This window comes from Oenanthe melanoleuca, chromosome 14 (genome assembly GCF_029582105.1).
Source record: "Oenanthe melanoleuca isolate GR-GAL-2019-014 chromosome 14, OMel1.0, whole genome shotgun sequence".
Classification (NCBI taxonomy): Eukaryota; Metazoa; Chordata; class Aves; order Passeriformes; family Muscicapidae; genus Oenanthe; species Oenanthe melanoleuca.
The window spans coordinates 5798755-5818656 of record NC_079348.1 but is presented as its reverse complement, the minus strand read 5'-3'; the positions used below and the strand labels follow the sequence as shown (position 1 = coordinate 5818656).

The 19902-nt window shown below is 57.4% G+C and overlaps 1 protein-coding gene across 1 annotated transcript; it reads left to right on the top strand.

Annotated features, from left to right (window-relative positions):
* The first annotated feature begins 1332 nt into the window (after positions 1-1332).
* Positions 1333-19815, top strand: RADIL (Rap associating with DIL domain). Its single transcript, XM_056503373.1, has 14 exons — positions 1333-1864; positions 7872-8185; positions 9183-9839; positions 10001-10038; positions 11051-11211; positions 11816-11928; positions 12718-12955; positions 13422-13594; positions 13856-14006; positions 14308-14498; positions 15296-15668; positions 15751-15890; positions 16589-16728; positions 17252-19815. The coding sequence occupies exons 1-14, from the start codon at positions 1339-1341 to the stop codon at positions 17355-17357; spliced, it is 3321 nt and encodes a 1106-aa protein (XP_056359348.1). The 5' UTR covers positions 1333-1338; the 3' UTR covers positions 17358-19815.
* Positions 19816-19902: the final 87 nt, after the last annotated feature.

The following is a 19902-nucleotide window of genomic DNA, read 5'->3' as shown; positions in this document are numbered from 1 at the left end:
TCACACAGCTCCCAGCCACATCCTTAGTGCCTGCTGCCTCAGTTTCCCCCTCTGCAGCATTCCATGGGCATCAGGCTGTGGATGGGGTGATGCACATCCTGCAGCAACCTCCACGCACGGCTTGGAGGTGGTTTCTGGGTTAGAAGGTGACCTCTTCCATTAGCAGCAGGGAGACTCTTTTTTCCTGAATTAGATGGTGGTTTGGAGGCTTTCCAGGCCTGCATCATTCTGTCTGATAGTGCTGAGCTTGCTCTGGAGTTGGGGCTGCAGCTGTGGGAATCTGCTGGCACCTCGTGTGTCCCCAGCCAGGAGCAGCTGGATCAGCCCAGCTGCTGAGCCACGTGCTCTGGCAGCTGTGGATGGGACATTTTGGGGTTCCTCTGTGTGTGCATGGAGTCCTTGCAGGTTACAGAGCTGGAGGTGAGGGAGTTCCCAGTTCTGTCCCAATCAGGAATGCTCAGGTTGTCTTTCCAGCCCTCCCCTGCCAGCCCCAGCCTGGCTGAGGGTTATCAGCACCACACAAGCACCAGGTGCTGGTGCAACCAGGATGGGATTTCAAAACCACCTGCAGATGGTGACAGTGACATCAGCAGTGCTACCCACCTACATCCAGAAGTGATTTGTGGTTCCCAGTCCATTCCAGGGGATTGAGGAGCCCTGGGAGCTGCCACAGAGCCTTGGCCACATCTCCTCCAGTCGCTGCCCACTCGGGGCTGCCCTGAGCAGCCCTGCCCTGGGCAAACCTGACAAGGGCAGCCTTGTCAGCGATGCCACCCTGGGCCTGAACGTCCTCCACAAACAAGCAACAGCCAAGAGATTTGCCGGAGTCAGGACATTTTTAGAAAGGCTAATTAAAGCCCATTTTCATCCTGTGCCTCTCACTGAGCAAAAGCATTTAGCAGTGACCTCAGAGTGAGTGAATTTGCACTTGAGCTTTCTGTTTCACCTCTAAAAAATGGGATTGCTCCGTAAACTCGTTAGTGAAAGTAACTCCTGATGCCTTGGCTGCTGACCAGGATGGGCCTGGCCAAGTCCTGCTGGGCTCTGCTCTCCTCTCACTGCATTTTGCCTGGGTAAGAGGGACCTCTTGGTTCACACCATGGAGAAACACAGGGCCTCTCCAGCCGGTGTTTTCGGTGACAAATCCACCCAGGGGTAACTGTGCTGGTGCCAAGCTGCTTGGCAGAGCTTTTCCACTGGTGTTTTGGGTTACACAAGGGAAACGACCCTCCCTTGATCTGCCATTTGGCGGTGACAGCGGACCCTGCACCATCTGCAAAGCCCTCACCCTGCCCTTTCTCTCCCGCCCAGCTGTGCTTCATGAGCAGCTCCCGCACCATGTTCTACGGGCCGGCCGCGGCCGCGGCGCCGCCGTGCAAGGGCCGGCTGAAGCGGCAGAGCCGGCTGCTCTCGCAGGTGCTGTACCGCACGCTCAGCTACAAGGACCGCGGCTCCGCCTGCCCGCCGCGCACCGAGGACGACCCGGCCGAGCTCTCCACGCAGCTCTCGGCCCCCGGCATCCTCAAGATCTTCGGGGGCAACATCTGCGCGGGCACCAACTACAAGAGCGTGCTGGTGACGGGCAGCTCGGGGGCGCGGGAGCTGGTGAAGGAGGCGCTGGAGCGCTACGGGCTGAGCCAGCTCAGCGCCGCGCAGTACGCGCTCTGCGATGTCATCGGCCGCTTCCAGGGCCCCGAGAAGCAGTGGCACACCGAGGGGCTCCGGGTGCTGGGCGACCACGAGAAGCCGCTGCTCATCCAGGACCTCTGGAAGCCCAGGGAGGGATTCTCGCGGCGGCTGGAGCTGCGCAGGAGGGCGGAGGTGGAGGAGATGGCGGCCAGGGATGTGGACACCACCACTGCAGGTCAGACTGGGCGTGGGGCACCCCTGGAGCCTCTCACACTCCCAGCTGTCACACGGGGTTTGGGTGCAGGGCTGCTTGTCTTGGTGGTCTTGGTTTGTCTGCCAATGAAGGCGGAAGCGTCTCTTTGAAATGGAGAATGTAAACCCCCCTTCCTCCAAATTATTATTATAATTTTGAAATTAAGGGGCTCTCAGGCAAAGATATGGGCATGAGGAATAACAGTTCTTCACTAGGAAAATTAAAATAGAAATGCAGTATCACAAAGAACAGTCCCAGCCCTGCCAGAGTCAGAATCCAAGCTGACACCCGTCAGTCAGTCAGGGTGTTGGCACAGTCCCATTCAATGGTGGCTGCATCCTCCTGCAGTGGCAGATGTGGTTCAGCTGCAGCAGTGCTCCTGGAGAAGGTGCAGTTTTCCTCTGAAGATCCAGGGATGATGTGGAAAGGTTTGGCTTTCCTCTGGAATCCAGTGGAAGGAAGTAACTTGCTGTCCAAAATCTCAGTTTTAATCTAGGTAGGAAAGGCTTGGCTCCTCCCCCTGGCTGGAGCATCTCCCAGTGGGATGATGTAATTTTATCAGTCACACAGTGGGACTGAATGGCCCAGCAGCAGATGATATCTTCCTGGAGGGAGGATGGGTTGTGGAAAAGGTAAAGATGATTGCCCCAGCTTGTCTTAAAGATGGCCCATTAGCAGATAATATGTGCCATGGAGATAAGGGTCACTGCCCCACCCAGCTTCAACAGATGGTGATAGAATACACATTTCTGGCCACATCCTAAATTGCAACCCAAGACAGGAGTGCAAGTGGGAGGGTGGCCACATTTTAGCTGCAGGGCTCCTGGGTTGAGGCAGGACTCAGCACTCTCCTGCATCAGTTTGGTATCTGGATATCAAATATTTACCCCAGCCAGTTTAGGGGTTAATAACAAACTCTGCAGAGGCCAGAGCATCAGTGCTTCCTGCTCTTCCCATGGCCAGCACCATGGCACCCCCAGCTTCCTGCCTGCTCCCTGCACCCCCATCTCCCTCTGAGCATCCCCCAGGCCCGACACCCTGGGCAAATCTGCTGGAGCAATTAAGGAAAATGAAAAGCTAATGAAAAGAGAGCAATGTAGGGCAGGAGAGCCCCTGCAGCAGTGCCTGATGGAGGCCAGGGCTGGCAGGAGGAGATAAGTGCATCATTAGGAACCAGCAGGTTCATAAATGACCCCAGCACACACTAATGAAGCTTTTCTCCTCCCACCCTCAGATAAAAGCCTTGTGAGGATGAGGGCAGAAATGTTTAAAATCAGATTTTTACTTGCACAATGTGCTGGCTGGGTCAGACCTGCTGATAGAGGGGTCTGGACCAGGCTCCAGAGGTGTCAGCCACAGAATTTTACTGGGATGGGCCCCAAGTGGGTCCTCACATGAGTAGGAAAGGGCTGTTACTGTCAGAATTAAACTGATGGTGATGCAGGATTGCTCTGTGTTCTTGGCAAAGAAGAGCCAAATTTCTGCCCCACCAGCAGCAGGGGGGGGACACAGCTCCTCTCCCACCCATCCTGACAAAGGCTGGAAGGAACCCAGGCACACAGTGAGGGAATCCAGCCATGGGTGTTCCAGGGCAGAGCAGAGGCAGCTGGAGCCTTTTCAACTGGGATTTCACTGGTTCTTGGGGAGGTAGGGTTACCTCCATCAGTGTATCCAGTCTGTGGCTGCTCAGGGAGGGGATGCCACAGGTGGTCCCAGCTCATTGCACACGAGACAGAGGTGGCTCCTGCCAGAGCCTGGGCCAAGCAGGTGGATGCTCTGCTCTTCTCTTCAGCTCTTTCTCCAGCCAGGATCAGAGAGATGTGAAGCACTTATGGAGGGCAGCAACTCTAAAAACAGCTTCTGTTGAATAGAGGGAAGGGCAAGAGCCAAGTGCAGTGTTTGCAGCACATGGTGGGCATGCTGGCAGCTCCCTGCTGCCCGAGGTCACAGCCACTCAGCCTCAAATCCTCCCCCTCACATGCAGAAAGCAACTTTCCTCTCCATAACCTGGATCCTGGGTGGGCTGGGAGCCGTGGGAGTGCAGGGCTGGCTCCCACACAGGCAGGGGAAGAGCAGGGTCTGGGCTGCCCAGCACAGGAGCAGCCTGGAGCTGGCCTGGGACTGGCACCCTTTGGGCATTTCTGATGGAGGAGCAGTTCCTGATGGCATCCTGTGCTCTGGATCTGGAAATAAGCCCGTTGTGCTTTCGTTATCACTTCATTTGTTTCAGCACTCCTGGGTGGAGCTGTGGAAATTCCCCATTTTTTAATCTTTGGGCATTTTCCATAGCTGACCAAGCTCTTCCAAGACAGAAGCTACACCCACAGGCAGGCTGTTTGCTCTGCAGACTACACAGCCCACAGTTGTCTTACCTGGTAAAATCTCACTCCTGCAGCCCTCTCTTTTGGTGGCACCAGGGGCTGTGTCACCAGTCCCACCCTGTGCTGTAGGGCTGGCACCACCCTTTCCTGCCTCATCTGCAAACTGCCAGGAATGAATGTGAGTGATGCAGCCTGTGACCCAGCACCCCAAAAAGACACAAAACTCCTGGTGTAGGGGGTGTTGGCCATGAGGGCCCTCCAGCAGGGTCACCCTTGTCACCAGGCTCAGGCTGAGCAGCAGCTGCCTGCCCAGGGTGCTGAGGCACTGGCATGGAAAACACAACATCTGTGCAAAAATAAAGGGACTTTAAGCTTGCAGCTCCCTCAGAGAAAAGCAGAGGGATGCTGAAATCATCCCCAGGACAATACCTGCAGGCCCTTCCCCACACAGGGCATTGCTGGAGCAGCAGGACTGGGATGACTGGGAGCACTGGGGTCATGCAGGTGCATCACTGGCTGGAAGAAAGGCTCCACATCCATCCATGACCTGTTAGCAAATAGCTTAAGAGTTTTATCTGCTCAGTTACCCATTATCCTAATTAGTTTATTAGCTACTTCCCCCTGGGGAGGACAGTGCTGGCTCCTCATGCCACTAATTATCAGCACAGGTAGAGCCTCTCTGCAGTAAATGAGGCAGCCCCTCTCTGCCTGCTACCCCCAGCCCTGCTCCTTTTGGGGAGCACAGAGGCAGCAGTTATGGAGATGTAGGGAAAACATCCACAAGCTGGAGGGAGGTGCAGCACTTGGCATCTCAGTGCATTCCCTTTTCCAAAATACCCCCATTTTGTACCAGGTCCTGTCCTAACTGGAGCTTTCCCAAGAGGCTGGAGGCTGAACTGCACACACAGCTCCAGAAACTTGGGATTTAAGCCTATTATTCTAAAAGATGCTCTAGCAAGTGCCTTTGAGGATCTGGCTTTGATATACCTTAGCACAACTGCATCCAGGGAAGATTCCCTGCAGAGTCTGCAGAGCAATTACATTAGGAAGGACTAGCCTGGTCTTAGTCCCTCCTGGGTACATTCAAAGCATTTCTTCTTTCCTGGGGCCCACAGAGTTATTTGTTGATTTATTTCTCAGCCAGGAAAAGTGAACCTCTTTCCTCAGCTGAAAAAGAGGCAGATCCCAGCCAAGATCCCAGGCACCACAACTCACAGTTTTTCCTCTGGATTGCAGGATGGATTTAGAGGCAGCAGCTTGGTGGGATCTGATGGGTGCTGCCCAGTGTTATGATCTGATTAGTGAGAGATGCATCTGCCTGAATTGAGGTGCAAACAAGACAAATGCTGGAGTAAATAATACAGATTTTATTAGCAATGAATGTGAGGTAGAGAGAAAGAAAGAGAAAAGAGTGGGGACAGAGAAGGAGAGAGCACTCTTGTTTTGAGCTGGTGGTTTCTTGGGTTGGTGATTGTGAATCTCCCCCTGCCAAAATTGCCTCTTACCCAGTCAGAGCTGATTCAGCACAGTTGCTGAATTGCTTCTATTAGTTTCTTCCTTATCTTGGGAATTCTGCCAAATGTCCTTGTGGCCTGTAAATTCGGTGTTCTTTGTGTCCACTATCAGTGGTACATCCTTTTTCCCAAGCTTAATTAACCTCCCCCTAGGCCTGAGATCATTGGATTTTGTCCAGCCCTAAACTTTAACAAGGCCTAACACCCCAACTCCTTTCTACAGTCCAAGTCCTGGCTGTCCAGGGAGAAATGTAATATTTGGGGGTGCTCTTTAACTCCTTACACACTGTCCCCAACCCAGTCTCCATGTGGATGCAGCAGCCCTGCCCTGGTCACTCTGCACTGCAGATGTTCAGACTGAGTTTTGGGTGGGATAACCTGCACATGCTTGAGAGGACAAAACAGTACCAAAGGATGAAAAAAAACCTAACCCAGTTTTATGGAGGGACTTTGTTATGCTCAGGAAAAGAGCTGTGTTTATCTTTCCAGCACAGCTCCGGGGTTAGTGGGAGCCTGTGACAGGGGCTCTATCTCCAGTGAAAAATCAGCTTTTTCCTACACAAAATAAATACAGAAGCTTCCTTTCCCCTCGATAAGGGGCTGGTGATGGGCTGTCTCTGCAGGCAGTGGGACCCCAGTCCCACTGAGCTCCAGCAGCAGCTGCTCCCCAGGATCCAGCCCCACTCCTCCCTGCTCCCACAGCCTGGGATCTGCATTGTCCCCGCTGTCCTTCATCCCTCTGGCCCATTTCCACAATGTGGGCTGGGGACAGGGCTCCTGGGGGGGAGCTGAGGCATCCTGCAGACAGGTTTGGGGTGGCTTTGGGCATCCCCAGCAGCGAGGTTTGGGTGGGCTGGTTGTTCTCCCTGGATGTCACATCTGTGCCCGGGATGGGGACGGGAGCAGGGCCAATTGCCTTTTTAAGAAGGACACGGGGCAGGGAACCTTTGGGGTGGCTTGACTGTGCCTTGCCCTAATCCCAAGGCATGTAAACAGCAGGGGCTATTTTCTCCCTGTCCCACCCCCCTCCCCAGACCCATCTCTTTGATTTTCCCAGCGAAGGAGCGCTCCATTTAAAACAAACAAACAAAAAAATGTATTTCAGAACCAGCAGCCCATTCCTCACCAAATAAGGCAGATGATTTTTTCCTTTTTTTTGGGTCTGAGCTTGTGAGTGTCCCTTTAAGCAGCCCTGGGCACAGGCTCTCTGCTTTGCCGTCCCCAAATCCCGCCGGCTGTCCCCAAACCTCGCTGTCCAAAGCCCGGTCAGCCGAGCCGGGAGCGGGGCTCTGCCTCTGGTGCTGCACCGACAACGCTGCACTGCTGCTCCTGCAAGCAAATCCTTTAGGTTTTTCCCTTCTCTTCGTCCTCCCTGAATGCCAGGGAGCTGCTCCCAGGAGGCTGCCAGCTCAGGTACGAGCATCACCCCTCGGACACACAACTTCTATTTCTCCTGCAGAGCTCAAGCCACGCTTGCAGCAGAGGGACCCCCGGCTCTGGGGGTGCCATGTGAGGGGTGCTTTTGCAGCTTGGCCGGGCCTATTTATTCACTCCAGCTCCTGTTTGTCTCACGGACAGACAGCTCTACCCGAACTGATGCTTGGGAGAAGTTAATTACAGCTTGTTCCTGCTGCAGCCGGGCTCCACTGCAGCTCCCGTGCCTGGCTGATGCTCCGGGGAACTGGGGGGGTCCCTGCATTTCCCACTTGCTGCTGCGACCGAGTGCTGAAGGACTGAAAGCCGAATCCGGGCTCTTTTGTTTTGTTTTGTTTTGTTTTTGTTTTTGTTTTTTTTCTTTTTAGCACAGATTGAGTGCAATTCCTTTTTAGCAGGGATTTCCTCTCCCCCCAGCGCAGGGGCAGGTGGGGGATACTATGGACCGGCTGCTCTGCATTCAGTGAGGTTTGGGGGCCAGGGGAGGGCTGGGACACCCCCGTTTTTAGCGGTGGCATTAGGACACTAAACTCTCCGCGCCGGCGTCACCTTTCGGGGAGGGCAGAGGAGCAGGGACATGCCTGGGAGGGTTCCGGCTGCTCCATCCCCGCTCCGAGCCGCAGCATCCCTCCATGCGCGGGGTGCTGCGGCGGGGCTGGGGGGCTCCGGGGGTGCTGCAGGGGCTGAACGCCGCTCTGTCTCCCCCCTCCATCCCCGCAGGCATCAACGCCCAGGCGCGGAAGCTGCAGCGGCACCGGGCGCGGGGGGCCCGGCGGGCGGCGGGCGCGGAGCGGCGCGGGCAAACCCCGGCCCTGCGGCGGAGCCTCAGCGAAACCAGCCTGGGGACCCCGGCACGGCGGGCGGCGAGCGGGGCCGGGGCCGGCGGCGGGGCCGGCGGCGGGGCCCGGCTGCAGCGGCACTGCTCCACCCTGCCCGGCAGCCCGGCGGCGGCGCGGAGCGGCGGCAGCAGCATGCGGTACTCCCTCTACCAGTCCCCGCACCTCCTGCTCCTGCAGGGCTACAGCCAGCAGCATGTAAGCACCGCGCCGCTCCTGCGCACACCCCGCTTCTCTCACACCCCACAAAGCCCCCAGAGGGGAGCGGGGCTGCTTGCATGGCCGGAGCTGCTGGGGTCGGGGGAGGCGGCGGTGGCGGTGCTGCGGATGAGCATCCTTTAGGAAACGGGCTTGGGACTTGCAGCCTTGTCCTCAAGTCTGTCCCCAGCCTGTCCCCGGGTGCGGGGAGCACGGAGGCAGCAGCCGTGATCCCCTGCAATGCCCCAGAGGGATGCGAGGTGATCCCCGAGCAGCATCCCTGCCGCGGCCCAAGGCAGTGCTGGTTCTGCGGTGGTGCCTGAGCTGCCCCGTCCCCTGTGCGGCCGCTTCCTGAGCGGCAGATGGAATCAGGCTGCAAGGAGAGCAGTGCGTTTGCCGGAGGCACTTGGAGAGCTGCGAAGGACAGGGTTGCAGTTAATGGCTGCTTTGTGCCCGTTGAGTATCCAGCTGTCCCGAGTTTTTGGCAGGGTGACACCGGCACTGCAGCCATCCCGTTAGCGCTGCTGGGGAAACTGAGGCTCGGGGTGGTCCCCTGAGCTGCCTGGGGGTGTGCGGGCAGGCTGCAGGGAAAGGCAGGGCCGGGGCTGGATGCTCTGACCGGGGTCCCACTGTTCCCCGGCAGGGGATGGAGGCATCGCTGCAGTCTGGGGGGAGAAGGTGGGAAGGAAAAGCAGCTGCGGAAGGGATGAGGGGCAGAGGTGGGAGCAGGGCTCCTTCTACCCAAAGCAGCCCCTTTTACTGCATGCGCAAAGTCATTGTACCCATTTATTGGCGTGCCCAAGGCAGGGATCGCTGCTGTCCTGCTTGGCCCCGAGGAGAGTAAAAAAAAAGAAATGTTTTTTGCCATGCGATGGTGCATTGGGGACAGCGAGGGGACAGCTGGGGACGGCGGGAGGCTGCAGCACTCACTGCTCGGCAGGGAGCACGGTCCCTTCTCCCTCCTCCCCGGCTCATGCTGCGTCTCCTGGCTTGGCAGGACAGCTTGGTTTACCTGCTGAACCGCGAGCAGCACACGGTGGGCCAGAGGACGCAGGCGAGCAAGCCCAGCATCAGCCTGTCGGCCCCCGACATCCTGCCCCTGCACTGCACCATCAGGAAGCTGCGCCCTGCCCGGCACCGCTCGGAGGAGAAGCTGGTGCTGGAGCCCATCGCCGGCGCCGGCATCTCCGTCAACTTCGCCGAGGTGTCGCGGACGGTGGTGCTGCGGCACGGGGACCTGCTGTCCCTCGGCCTCTACTACCTGCTGCTCTACAAGGACCCCATGAAGGCGCAGCCGCTGCCGGCGCAGACCCTGCTGAGGCTGCGGGCCCTGCACCCCGAGGGGCCGCACGTGTGCGGGGCGTGCGGCAGCCTGCTGAAGGACAAGGACTCCGCCAGCAAAAAGCGCGGCCCCTCGCCCGCCGGCGGCCCCAGGACGCCCCGCAGGAGGCTGCAGCTGGAGTTCGAGCCCGCGGCAGAGGATGTGCTGCTGCGGCGCATCATGACCCTGATCGAGCCCGGCGGGGACGACCACAAGCTGACACCCGCCTTCCTGCTCTGCCTCTGCATCCAGCACTCGGCCACCAACTTTGAGCCAGGAGACTTCGGGCAGCTGCTGCTCAAAGCGGCCAAAATGATCCAGAGGACGGTGTGGGTCAGTCAGCGGTGGGACGGGGTGTGTGGGCTGGGGGTGTTGCTCAGCCCCTCCCTGGGGTTTCTCAGCCTGGTCTCTGGTGGCAGTGATGCTGCTGGGGGTGATGCTCGTGCACCAGGGCACTGGTTTTCACTGTGCTTTCCCCTTCTCTCCCTGCCCAGGAGCGGACACGGGAGCTGGCTGAAAAGCAATCCCAGCAGTAAGTGTGACCCTCCTTGTTTCATCCCAAAACGGGGAGAATTCAGCATGGTTCATCCTTCATGAGTGAGGGAAGTCTGTGGCTGGTAAAACCACACTCCCAGCCTGTCAGCAGTGATGCATGATGAGTTTTCCTGCTAAATCCCACGCATTCTGCTCTCTGGTCCTTTAACCACAATGCCTGCACAGAATGTGTGGGTTTGGAGAAGCTTGGGAGGGAATAGGACCTGCAGCTCTGGGGTTTTCTCTGATCCAAGACCTGGCCAAGGCTTTGCACTTGTGGTTTCAGCCCTGAGTGATGTAGGAGGAATGTCCCTTATGTGTGAGCCTGACCTTCCTCATGCTGGAGACCCCTCAGTGGAGCTGAGATGGAGCTGGCACTGTGTGTGTGAGTCCAGGGGTGGTGGCACAGGGTGTCCCAGTGCTGGGAGCACCTTTCTGGGTCAGTCACAGTGGTGCAAGGAGCTGTCTTCCCTGCCATTTCCAAAATCCCATCTCTAAACCAGTATCTGGAGAAACTGTTGGTGCTTGCTGTGAGCTCTCCTTCAGGATAAACTTCAAGGATGCTTCCCAGGTTCTTCCTATAGCAGGAAAAAGCAGTTTAGCAGTTGAGACATTTCTCAGATGCTTTTTATTTTACTTTTGCGCAGCCCAGGGCGGGTGAGCTGGGTTTAACTGTCCAGAGCTGGCAGGAGCAGCACATACCTCTGGAGAAGGGCTGCTCTTCAGCCACGAGTATTTAGTGCAGTTCATCTGTATTAAGGGAAGTCTTCCCCACAAATGCCAAGGTGGCCTTGGGCAGCCTGGTCCCCACAGGGTCCCCTTTGCTACCCCACAGAGCAGGAACCACTGAATTTTTCCTTATAAAGGGTGTTTCTAAGGGGAGTTCTGGGCTTGGAGGTGAGGGGATGTGAAAGCTCTCTGGCATTGCCCCAGGCTGGCTGTTTTCTCCCCAAAAGCCTGAGTGGGGATGCTGAGGAGCAGCAGGTGTAACAGCTGCTGTGTCCCCCCAGCCAGGACCCTGTCACCCTGTCCCGCTTCACCATCACAGACCTTCTCCCAGACCTGCAGCACATCATCTTCTGGATGGCCAATGCCATCGAGATCCTCTACTTTGTGCAGCAGAAATCGCCCACCTACATCCAGAGCATGGAGGAAGAGCTGGACATCAAAGGTAAGCCTGGATGCAGCATCCTGCCTGTTTTTCCAGCTGGAGCAACTCTGCTCTGCTAATCCCCAGTCACAGGTGGTGGTCAGTGCCCTGGAGATGCTCCATTAACCCTCCATAATCCTCAGCAGCAGGGACATCTCTGTGCTGTGGGCTGGGGAAATCTGTGGGAGGAGCAGCCACACATCCTGCCGTGGTGCTGCCCAGCTCCAGAGCCAGGCTGTGTTGTGTTCACACACAGGTATCCCCTGCCACCACAGCAGCTTGTGGTTAATGCCCTGGGGGGGCTTTCTTCACCCTGGATTTGCAGGTAGACCTGCAGAACTGCTCACTGCTGAGCCTGTGTTAATGCCTGCAAAAGAGAAAAAAAAATATGTTAAACCAGCCTCAGAAACTTTCTGGTCTGTGCAAACAGTTAAAATGTTCTTAGGCCAGGCAGGTGCTGGAAGGAAGGTGCAGCCCTGAGCTGCCAGCAGTGATGGGAGCTGTGGGGGATGGCAGGTGGGAGCATCCGTGGGGATGATACAAACCTGGAAATCCTAATAACCCTGGGAGTTTGGGGGCCTTGCTGCTGCAGGTTTGCTCCCCCATCCTCCTCTCCTCCCTGCAGGCTCCAAGGAGTCTCTGTTCTCCTCGACCATCACGGCCAGCGAGGAGGCGATGACGGTGCTGGAGGAGGTGATCATGTACACCTTCCAGCAGTGTGTCTACTACATCTCCAAGGTACAGCGCCACACGGGGCCAGAACGAGCATCCCCAGGGCTGGGCAGGACGGGTTTTTTTAAAGCTTTCACTCCTTGGCAGTTGCACCACGCTGAGGTGTTTTCCTTCGGGCTGAAGTGCCCCGAGTTTTGGTCGCAGCCCAGGAAAAGTATTGAATTACTGCGGCGTGTTTCCTTGTCTGCAGTGCAGCGGCTCGGGGGAGGTGTGTGGGGAGGGCTTGGCTCGGCATAATGGTGTGATTCAGGGCGTGATGGAAAGGGGCCCCTGGCCCGTCGGGCCGGGCGGCAGCGGGAACAGAGCGGGCAGTGTGCGGCACAGAAAGGCTCCCTGTGCAGAGCTGCTCCGGCCACAGCACTCGGACACGGGGCTGCCCCTGCACTCCAGAGCAACGCCCTCCCCTCTGCCCCGGCAGAAGTGAGTGCAAGGCACTGCTCTCCCATTTAAGCAATAGGGAGAGTCGTCCCCATCCATCCTGATTTTAATTTTGCACTCTTGCCCAACTGATTGGTTGCTGCCCGGTTCACATCAGGTTTTGCAGATTTTAGCTGGCGTCACATGCCATCTCTTCCAACTGCTAAAAGTGGCCAACATGTTAATTTTTATAATTTTTTAAACTTTTGCACAACACTGGAGCCTATGGAGACAGGGGGTGAATAGGAACAGCCCCTTGCTGGAGCAGCACTGGCAGGGCTTGCTTGACTTGAGGAGGTGAAGGAAAGGCTTGGCTCGTGCAAAAATTGAAAAACCCAGCAAGCTGAGTGTGCTGTGAACTTGCTGCTGTCCCTGCAGTGTCTGTACGTGTCGCTCCCTGCCCTGCTGGAGTGCAACCCCTTCCAGAGTGAGTGCCGGGAGGGCTGGCGGGGCGCGCCGCCGCTGCCCGAGGAGCTCCGCAGGGTCGTGCTCATCTACCAGGCTGTGCTGGACCTGCTCCACCAGTACGAAGTGCACCCCGAGATCACCTCCCAGATGTTCGCCTACCTCTTCTTCTTCTCCAACACCCTGCTCTTCAACCAGCTCCTGGATAAGGGTCAGTCCTCCTTGAATTGGGCGGCACACAGGGGACTGAGTTATTGGGACGTCCTCCAGTTCATCCCAGTGCTACATTAAAGGGTACAGGAAAGAGGGGGCTGGAGATGGGCAGGTCTCAGCATTGTTACAGGGAGGCCAAGCACAGACCCAGCTGGTGGCTTCTGGGTCCCCATGCCCAGGAGAGGCTAAACCCCACAAGGATGCCATTCCCATTCCTCTGCCCCTTCCAGCCTGAGCAGAGGAGGCTGAGGGCAGTTAATAGGGGCAGCTCATTAATGAATTACAGCAGCCTGAGGTGCTCATTAGTCCTCATTAACACAGCTGCCCCATTGTAAGTGCCAGGCAAGGCCCAGCCACCACCAGGAATCACAGCCTCAGGATGCTGGGGACATTAACCCGGGTCAGGGGCTGGAGGACAGAGGGGTTGTTCCCGGATATGGCTGATGGTTGCTTTGCCTCCCCAGGCTCCTCTCTGGGCTGCTACCACTGGTCTCAGGGGGTGAAGCTGCGGGCCAGCGTGCGGCTGCTCCTGGACTGGCTGTGCAGCGCTGGCTTCGAGCAGCTCTCCCAGCAGTTCTTCGCCAAACTCGCCAGCGTGGCCAACCTGCTGGCCATGCCCGGCTCCCAGCTGGTGCAGGTGAGGGATGCCCAGCCCAGGGCTCGTGGCATTGGGATGGGCATGGCAGGAGAGCACCTGCTTGGTGTCTGGGGGTCCCTTTTGCAACCTGCCACCAGCTGCCCTTTCCCAGGGTGTGTGAGTGGGCAGTACCAGGAGAGGATGTTCTGGTTCTCTCCATCTTGCCCAGCCCCTCCCTCCTGTGTCCTTTGCAAGCTCCTGCTCCTCAGAGGAAGCAGTTTCTCATCTCTGCCATTGCCTCTGCTGTGTCTCCTCACCCAGATGACCTGGCCATCCCTGCGAGCCGAGTTCCCAGCGCTGAGCCCTGCACAGCTGCACCGGGTGCTGAGCCAGTGCCAGGCAGTGATGGATGTGGGCTGCATCTCAGCATGGCAGCCCAGTGAGGAGGAGAGCCCAGCCACCTTCCAGCCTGGTGAGTCCTGGTCAGCCTGCTCCAGTCACATACAAACCACACAGGTAATTCCCTTCCCCTTCCTGGGTGTCCTGTGATTGGTAATAACCTGTCCTTCAGCAATTGGTAATAACCACAATCCCAAAATTCAGATACTGCAAAGGATGCAAAGTGCACGAGGCTTTTTCTGCTGTTCCAAGTGAGGGATGCTGCTGGCTCAAACTCATTGATCGCAGCTGGGGCACTGCACATGGCTGAGAGCTGGGAGGCAGAAGTGGGGTGTGGCCCAGCCAGTGCTAACCTCCATCCCTCTGCCTTTCAGATGAGATGCTGGAGTCCTTTGACAACCACCCACCCATCATCCTGCCCAGCGGGGGCTTCAAAGTGGACCTGGAGGTGGAGACGTTGGATGACAACATCTACAGACACCTGCTGTACATCCGCCACTTCCTCTGGAGCCTGCAGAGCAGGAGCCCCCACAGCAGCGAGGGGCCGGGCTCAGCCCTCCCAAAGGTACCCTGTATCCCACAGGGGTTGTTCCTCTCCTGGCTGGGCAGGAGGGTCTTGGGTCCCTCTGCAGGCCCCTCCAAGCCCAGTACCAAGGGCTTGCTGCTCTGGCCTGCAGCCTGGAGCTGTGGCAGTGCCCTCTTGGAGAGCTTCTGGAAGGATTAGTGCTGCTAATCCCCCAGCATGGGGGGCACGGGAAGGTGAGCTGGAAGGACAGGCTCTGCCCAGCAATCTCGTTAGCAGGCAGGAAGGGGAGATGTCTGTGGGCAGTGCTCCCCTTCCCCCTGTGTGTTCCCTGTCCTCCCTGCACTGCTCCCTGCCCGTCCAGCAGCCAGGCTTGCAGGGAAGCACTAATTAGCTAATGCCTGTAAAGCCCAGGGAGGGTGATACGTGCTGTGGGTGCTAAGCTCAGCTGCCATGTGGAGGATGTCCCTCCAGCAAGTCCCTTCTCCTGTCCCATCCTGTCCCCATTCCCTGCAGCACTCACAGGCACTGCTGCCAGCTACTGTCACCCCGGGGCCACATTGCCCAGCCCTTGGGGCACAGGTAGCTGTGCTACCCCAGCATCCCCTTCCCATGGGATCCCCCAGCAAGGACATGATCAGGAGTCCCCTCTTGGCTGGCTGGAAACATCCCCAGCACGGCCCTGTCACCAAACTGGGGTGTGGGAGCTGTGCTGGGAAGCCAGGACAGGCCATGGCTTGGGATGGATCTGGCAGCCAGGAAAGCACCGAGGTGGTGGGGTACAGGCAGGGGGTGAACAGCTCATGCAGGGGTCCCACAGCATTTTCCTCCTCCTTAAGAAAGAGGCATGCACGACGCCGGAGGTGCTGGAGGTGAGCGAGGGCCCGGCTATGGGCAGCACCATAGCCCAGGAGGATTACTGCTCCCTGGGCGGCTGTGCCGAGCCAGAGGGCAACCCCCAGCTCTGCCTGGCCGCCAGCGAGCCCCCCGCCGGCGAGCCACAGCTCCAGGAGAAGCTGAAGCAGCTGCAGCTGGGCAGGAGCCCGGTGCCCAAGGCTGGCACGGCGACCACGGACTCGTCCTGCCTGCTCACGCCTCCCACCACCCCGCTGAACTTCGACTCCGGCGGGCCGGAGTCCCCGCAGGGCACGGGCAAGGCGCTGCAGGAGCCGCGCAGGAGCGTGAACGGCACCAAGGGCAGCGCTCCCGAAGGTACCGGGGGCTGGCGGCGCCCGCGGCTCTGGGGCCGGGCTCGGGCGGTGCCAGGGCCGTAAGCCGCTCTCTCCGCCGCCAGGCTGCTCGCCGACCCCCTATGACTACCCCACGCCGGAATCCTCCAGCCGCAGCTCTGCCACCGACGACTTCTGCTACGTGTTCGTGGTGGAGCTGGAGAGGGGACCCATCGGGCTGGGGATGGGGCTGATCGACGGCGTGGTGAGTTCTCAGCTGATCCCCGCACACACCTGGGTTACACCCCAGGAAAAGCCGATGAAGAAGCTGATGGCTTCCCACGGGAGCTAGGCTGCTTCTGCTGGGGACAAGGAGGCACTGAGGGATCTCTCAGTGGATCTCTACTCGTAGGTCACTGTGCTGTGCATGCAAAGTCCACAGCTGTCCTTCAGCTGGGAAGAGCAAACGGGCTCATCTCTCTTGTGGAAGGAAAATGACTCACCCGAGGTTTTTCCTCCACCCTTCAGCGGTGGCAGGAGAAGCAGAGAGGAGCAGGGAGGCTCACAGGGTGTCAAAACAGCTCCTCCTCTGCATAGGGAGGAATTTGGCATCATTTTTTTAAATGGCCTTTCACAGTAGGAAACAGAGCATCACCGAGCCCTGGGACAGTGTGAGCAGAGCTCCCATCCCAACATGGCTGCAGTTTAACAATGTTTTTCTCTTAATTAAACTGAACAGGAGCAGATTGCCTCCATCTCTCCTTTCTGTGTATAAATAGATATAAAACTAAAGGACAGCATTTCCTTCCTGTTACTGTTGCACCATCCCCATCATGTTCCCAAGCATCTCCAAGGTCCCTCTTGCCCTCAGGCTTGGTTGTGAGCCCCGGGGGAGAGTTATGCTGCCTCGGGAGCTCAGCCTTTCAGGACCACAAAGCTCAGTGTCCCTTTTTTCGCCCCCAGCACACCCCGCTGTGCTCCCCGGGGATCTACATCCGCACGCTGATCGAGGACAGCCCCGCGGCTGCCGACGGCCGGCTCTCCATCGGGGACCGCATCCTGGCTGTCAACGGCACCAGCCTCATCGGGGCAGACTACCAGAGGTGAGGCCTGGGGTGCTACCAGCACTGCAGGAGTCACTGTCAGGTCCAGGTTTCTGGCTATTTTGCTCTGAGAATTGCCAGTGCTGCAGTCCTGAGCGAGCTGCAGGGAGAGGAGTGACCTGCACAGGACACCAGAGAGGGGGAAAGGCTGTGGGTTTGGAAGAGGGATTATGGAGCAGCAACTGGGGAACATATATGGGAAATAAATGAGAGCTCCAGAGGTGGGTCTCAGCAATGCAGAGCTGCTCCAGCCCCATCCCACCCCAGGTTTCCTCTTGAAGGTGGTGGGATGGGGCAGCTCAGAGGCAGAGCCCAGGTACCCATAGCACAGAGCAGCTTTGGGCTTGTTTGCCCTTGTCCTGGCACCATGAACCTGGAGGCCAAGCCCTCCACAAAGCTACAAGCAGGAGAGAAACAGCTCCTGCTTGTTTGGCAAAAGGGAGGTGTTTTGTGAATGTCCATGGCTTGGCAGGCTCCTGAGGGAGCCAGAACTCACCTTTGTCCCTGTTGCTGCTCCCTGCAGTGCCGTGGACCTCATCCGCTCCGGAGGGAAAAAGCTGCGGTTTCTGGTTGCCAAGTCGGACATTGAAATAGCCAAAAAAATCAGTTCCAGCTCCTCTTCCTCTTAGTCCTTGTGGTACAAGGATCCTTCTGCAGCAGCTTGTGGCTACAGCTCTGGTTGAGGCTGACCTCAGGGAGCCTGGAGTGCAAGAGGGAGGACCAGAACTCCACAGCAGCCCTCGATGTGCTTTTGGACACTTTGCCCCTGCACTGCAGCAGATGAAAGGACACGCAGGATGGTGCACGCTTCTCCCACTGCACTGGCTGGGAGCATCATTCCTCATCCATTGCCCAGCCTCACCTCATACCCAGTGTCGTCCTTCTCAGGAGGTTTTCTGTTCCTTTGTCCCCTCTGGCAGGGGGAGGGAAGGGAATGCTTCACTATAGGGACTTGTAGGCAGGCTCCTCTGTTCCTCTAGGCTGGCAGCCCTGTGTGATATTTTATGCTGACAGGCAGAAGGCTTGAAATACCTTTGAGTTTTGAAGAGAACACGTGGGGCAGGCCTGGGCTTCACTGTGGCAGTGGCCACCTGAGGTGCTGGCAGTCAGGCTGGAAAAGTGTGTGGGAGTGATGAGGGCAGCACAAGCACCCAGGAGTGGGATTCCACACAGGATGCATCGCCAGGAGTTAATTCCCCTGGTGCCACACACTAGCTCAGGTGCCTTTCTGCTGCTGGGCTGCAGCCCTGCCTCAGGATGGGAAGCAGCTACAGCAAAGGGCTGTCACCACCAGCGGTTCCTGAGTCCTGGGAAGAGCTCCCTGAAGAAGAGGACTCCCTTGCCCTTGATCTGCAGATTTACTGCCCAGCTGTTGGCACCACGATCCCAGCTGAACTGATGTCCCACCAAGACTGGTGGCAGGATGTTCCCACAGAGGATTGATGCCACCAGGAGCCTGAATGAGCCCAGCAGCACTCAGCACTGCCACCAGCCCAGGCAGACAAGTAACAGCTCGGCACCGTGTCCTGCTGCTCCCCCTCCAGACCATTGCGTGGCCACCCTGTTTCGTGCCCTGCTCGGATCATCTCCCAGGTGTGTGCTGCTGAAATGCCGACAGGTGCTGATGGACAGCACAGACTTCCTTTGGGAGGATTTACAAATATCCCAGGAGCCGCTCTACTGCCGCTGCTGAGCCGGCTGTCAGCTCAGCCGAGGGTTCAGCTCCATCGTGTGGCTGCCCTGGGTTCCGCACTCCCGGCCTCCTGCCCGCCGAGTCCTCCTTCTGCTTTTAGCACCATTAACGGGATAAACCCGACCTGATTTCCACATATAGACAGATACTGAGACCTAGTTTAGCTGAACCCTATTAAAACAGCCTACAGCAAAGCCCTCCATCACACCTGCACGGCCCAGGCTCTGGCAGTGGATCAGGTGCTCACATGGCATCTCACAACAACAGTGCTCTGAGGATTGTGATGCTAAAACAGGGTTGGCTTTAATTACGCCTTGCTGCTGCAGTTTTGGCTCCTGTGCTTAGTCTTGCACGTTGCAGGAGGAGAGTGGTGTCAAAACACTCCATGCAAGGGAAATGCTCCACTACTGGATTTCAGTGCAGCCTGGCCTGCTTTTCTAGGCAAGATGGACCAGGCACCTTCTCTGAGACACGAGTGCCTTGCTGCTCTGCTGGGCCATGCTCACAGCCCTGCTGTGGGGTGCTGCCCCAGCAGGGACTGGGAGCAGTGCATCCTCCTGCCACTGACTCAGCTCTACCAGGCAGGTGAGCAAAGGCTCAGGGCTCCTGGTGATTCACTTCACTTCCAGTCAAGTAGGTATGCTGGCCTGTCATCCTCCACAGAACTTGAAATGGCCTGCCTAAAGCCTCTGGGCAAACTGCATGCACTCCTTACTCCCCTCTATCCCGGAGCCAGGGCTTGGGAGGAGGCTTGGTCTGCACTAAACAGTGCTGGAGCTGCATCCTGGCACATTCCAGTAGTACCAGTGCAACTCACTGAGCACCCCTGGAGCTGGAAAACAGCCCCAGGGCTGTGTGTCACTCACAGTGCAGTCAGGTATTGAAACAGACTGTAAATAAACCCTGCTATTTACTAGTGTGCATGAGGGCTGGCTTCTCCCAGGAGGAGCAGGGGGATGGATTGACGTCCCTGTGTGTTAATATGTACAGCTGAGATGTGTATAAAGCTCTGGTGCAGACACTGAGCACAGCATGGCGCCTGTCGGACACGGTGGATGTTAAGAAATGCTCTGTGTCAACAATAAACTGGATCAATAAATCTCCCTAAGCCCTGCTCTGGCAGCTGTCTCTCGGATCTGTGTTCTCTCCAGTGGTGAGACAGAAGAGCAGTGAGGGCTCCCACATGTGATGGACCCACTCCTGCTTCCTCCAACTCACACAGGCTTTTGTCTCATCTGCTGCAAGGAGAGGCAAGAAAAGCAGCACATGCAGGTGTAGTGAGAGCAAAGGGGAGGGGAAACAAGGCAGAGAAAGGGAGGGAAGAAGTACATCTCCAAAGGGACAGGGTGTGCTGGCAGGATATTAATGTACCATTCACTCTCCTGCTATGTTCACATAAATCCACCAGGATTTTCAATGCATACTCACCAGGAAGGGATAAGACAAGCTTAGGAGATAAAAAAGCAACAGGCACTAGGACA

Bases quoted from the DNA above. Each gene is read 5' to 3' on its own strand.
- RADIL (XM_056503373.1), top strand. From the start codon at position 1,339: ATGTTCTACGGGCCGGCCGCGGCCGCGGCGCCGCCGTGCAAGGGCCGG. The intron at 12,956-13,421 runs GTCAGTCCTCCT...TTGCCTCCCCAG, and splicing joins CAACCAGCTCCTGGATAAGG to GCTCCTCTCTGGGCTGCTAC. The intron at 15,891-16,588 runs GTGAGTTCTCAG...TTTCGCCCCCAG, and splicing joins TGGGGCTGATCGACGGCGTG to CACACCCCGCTGTGCTCCCC.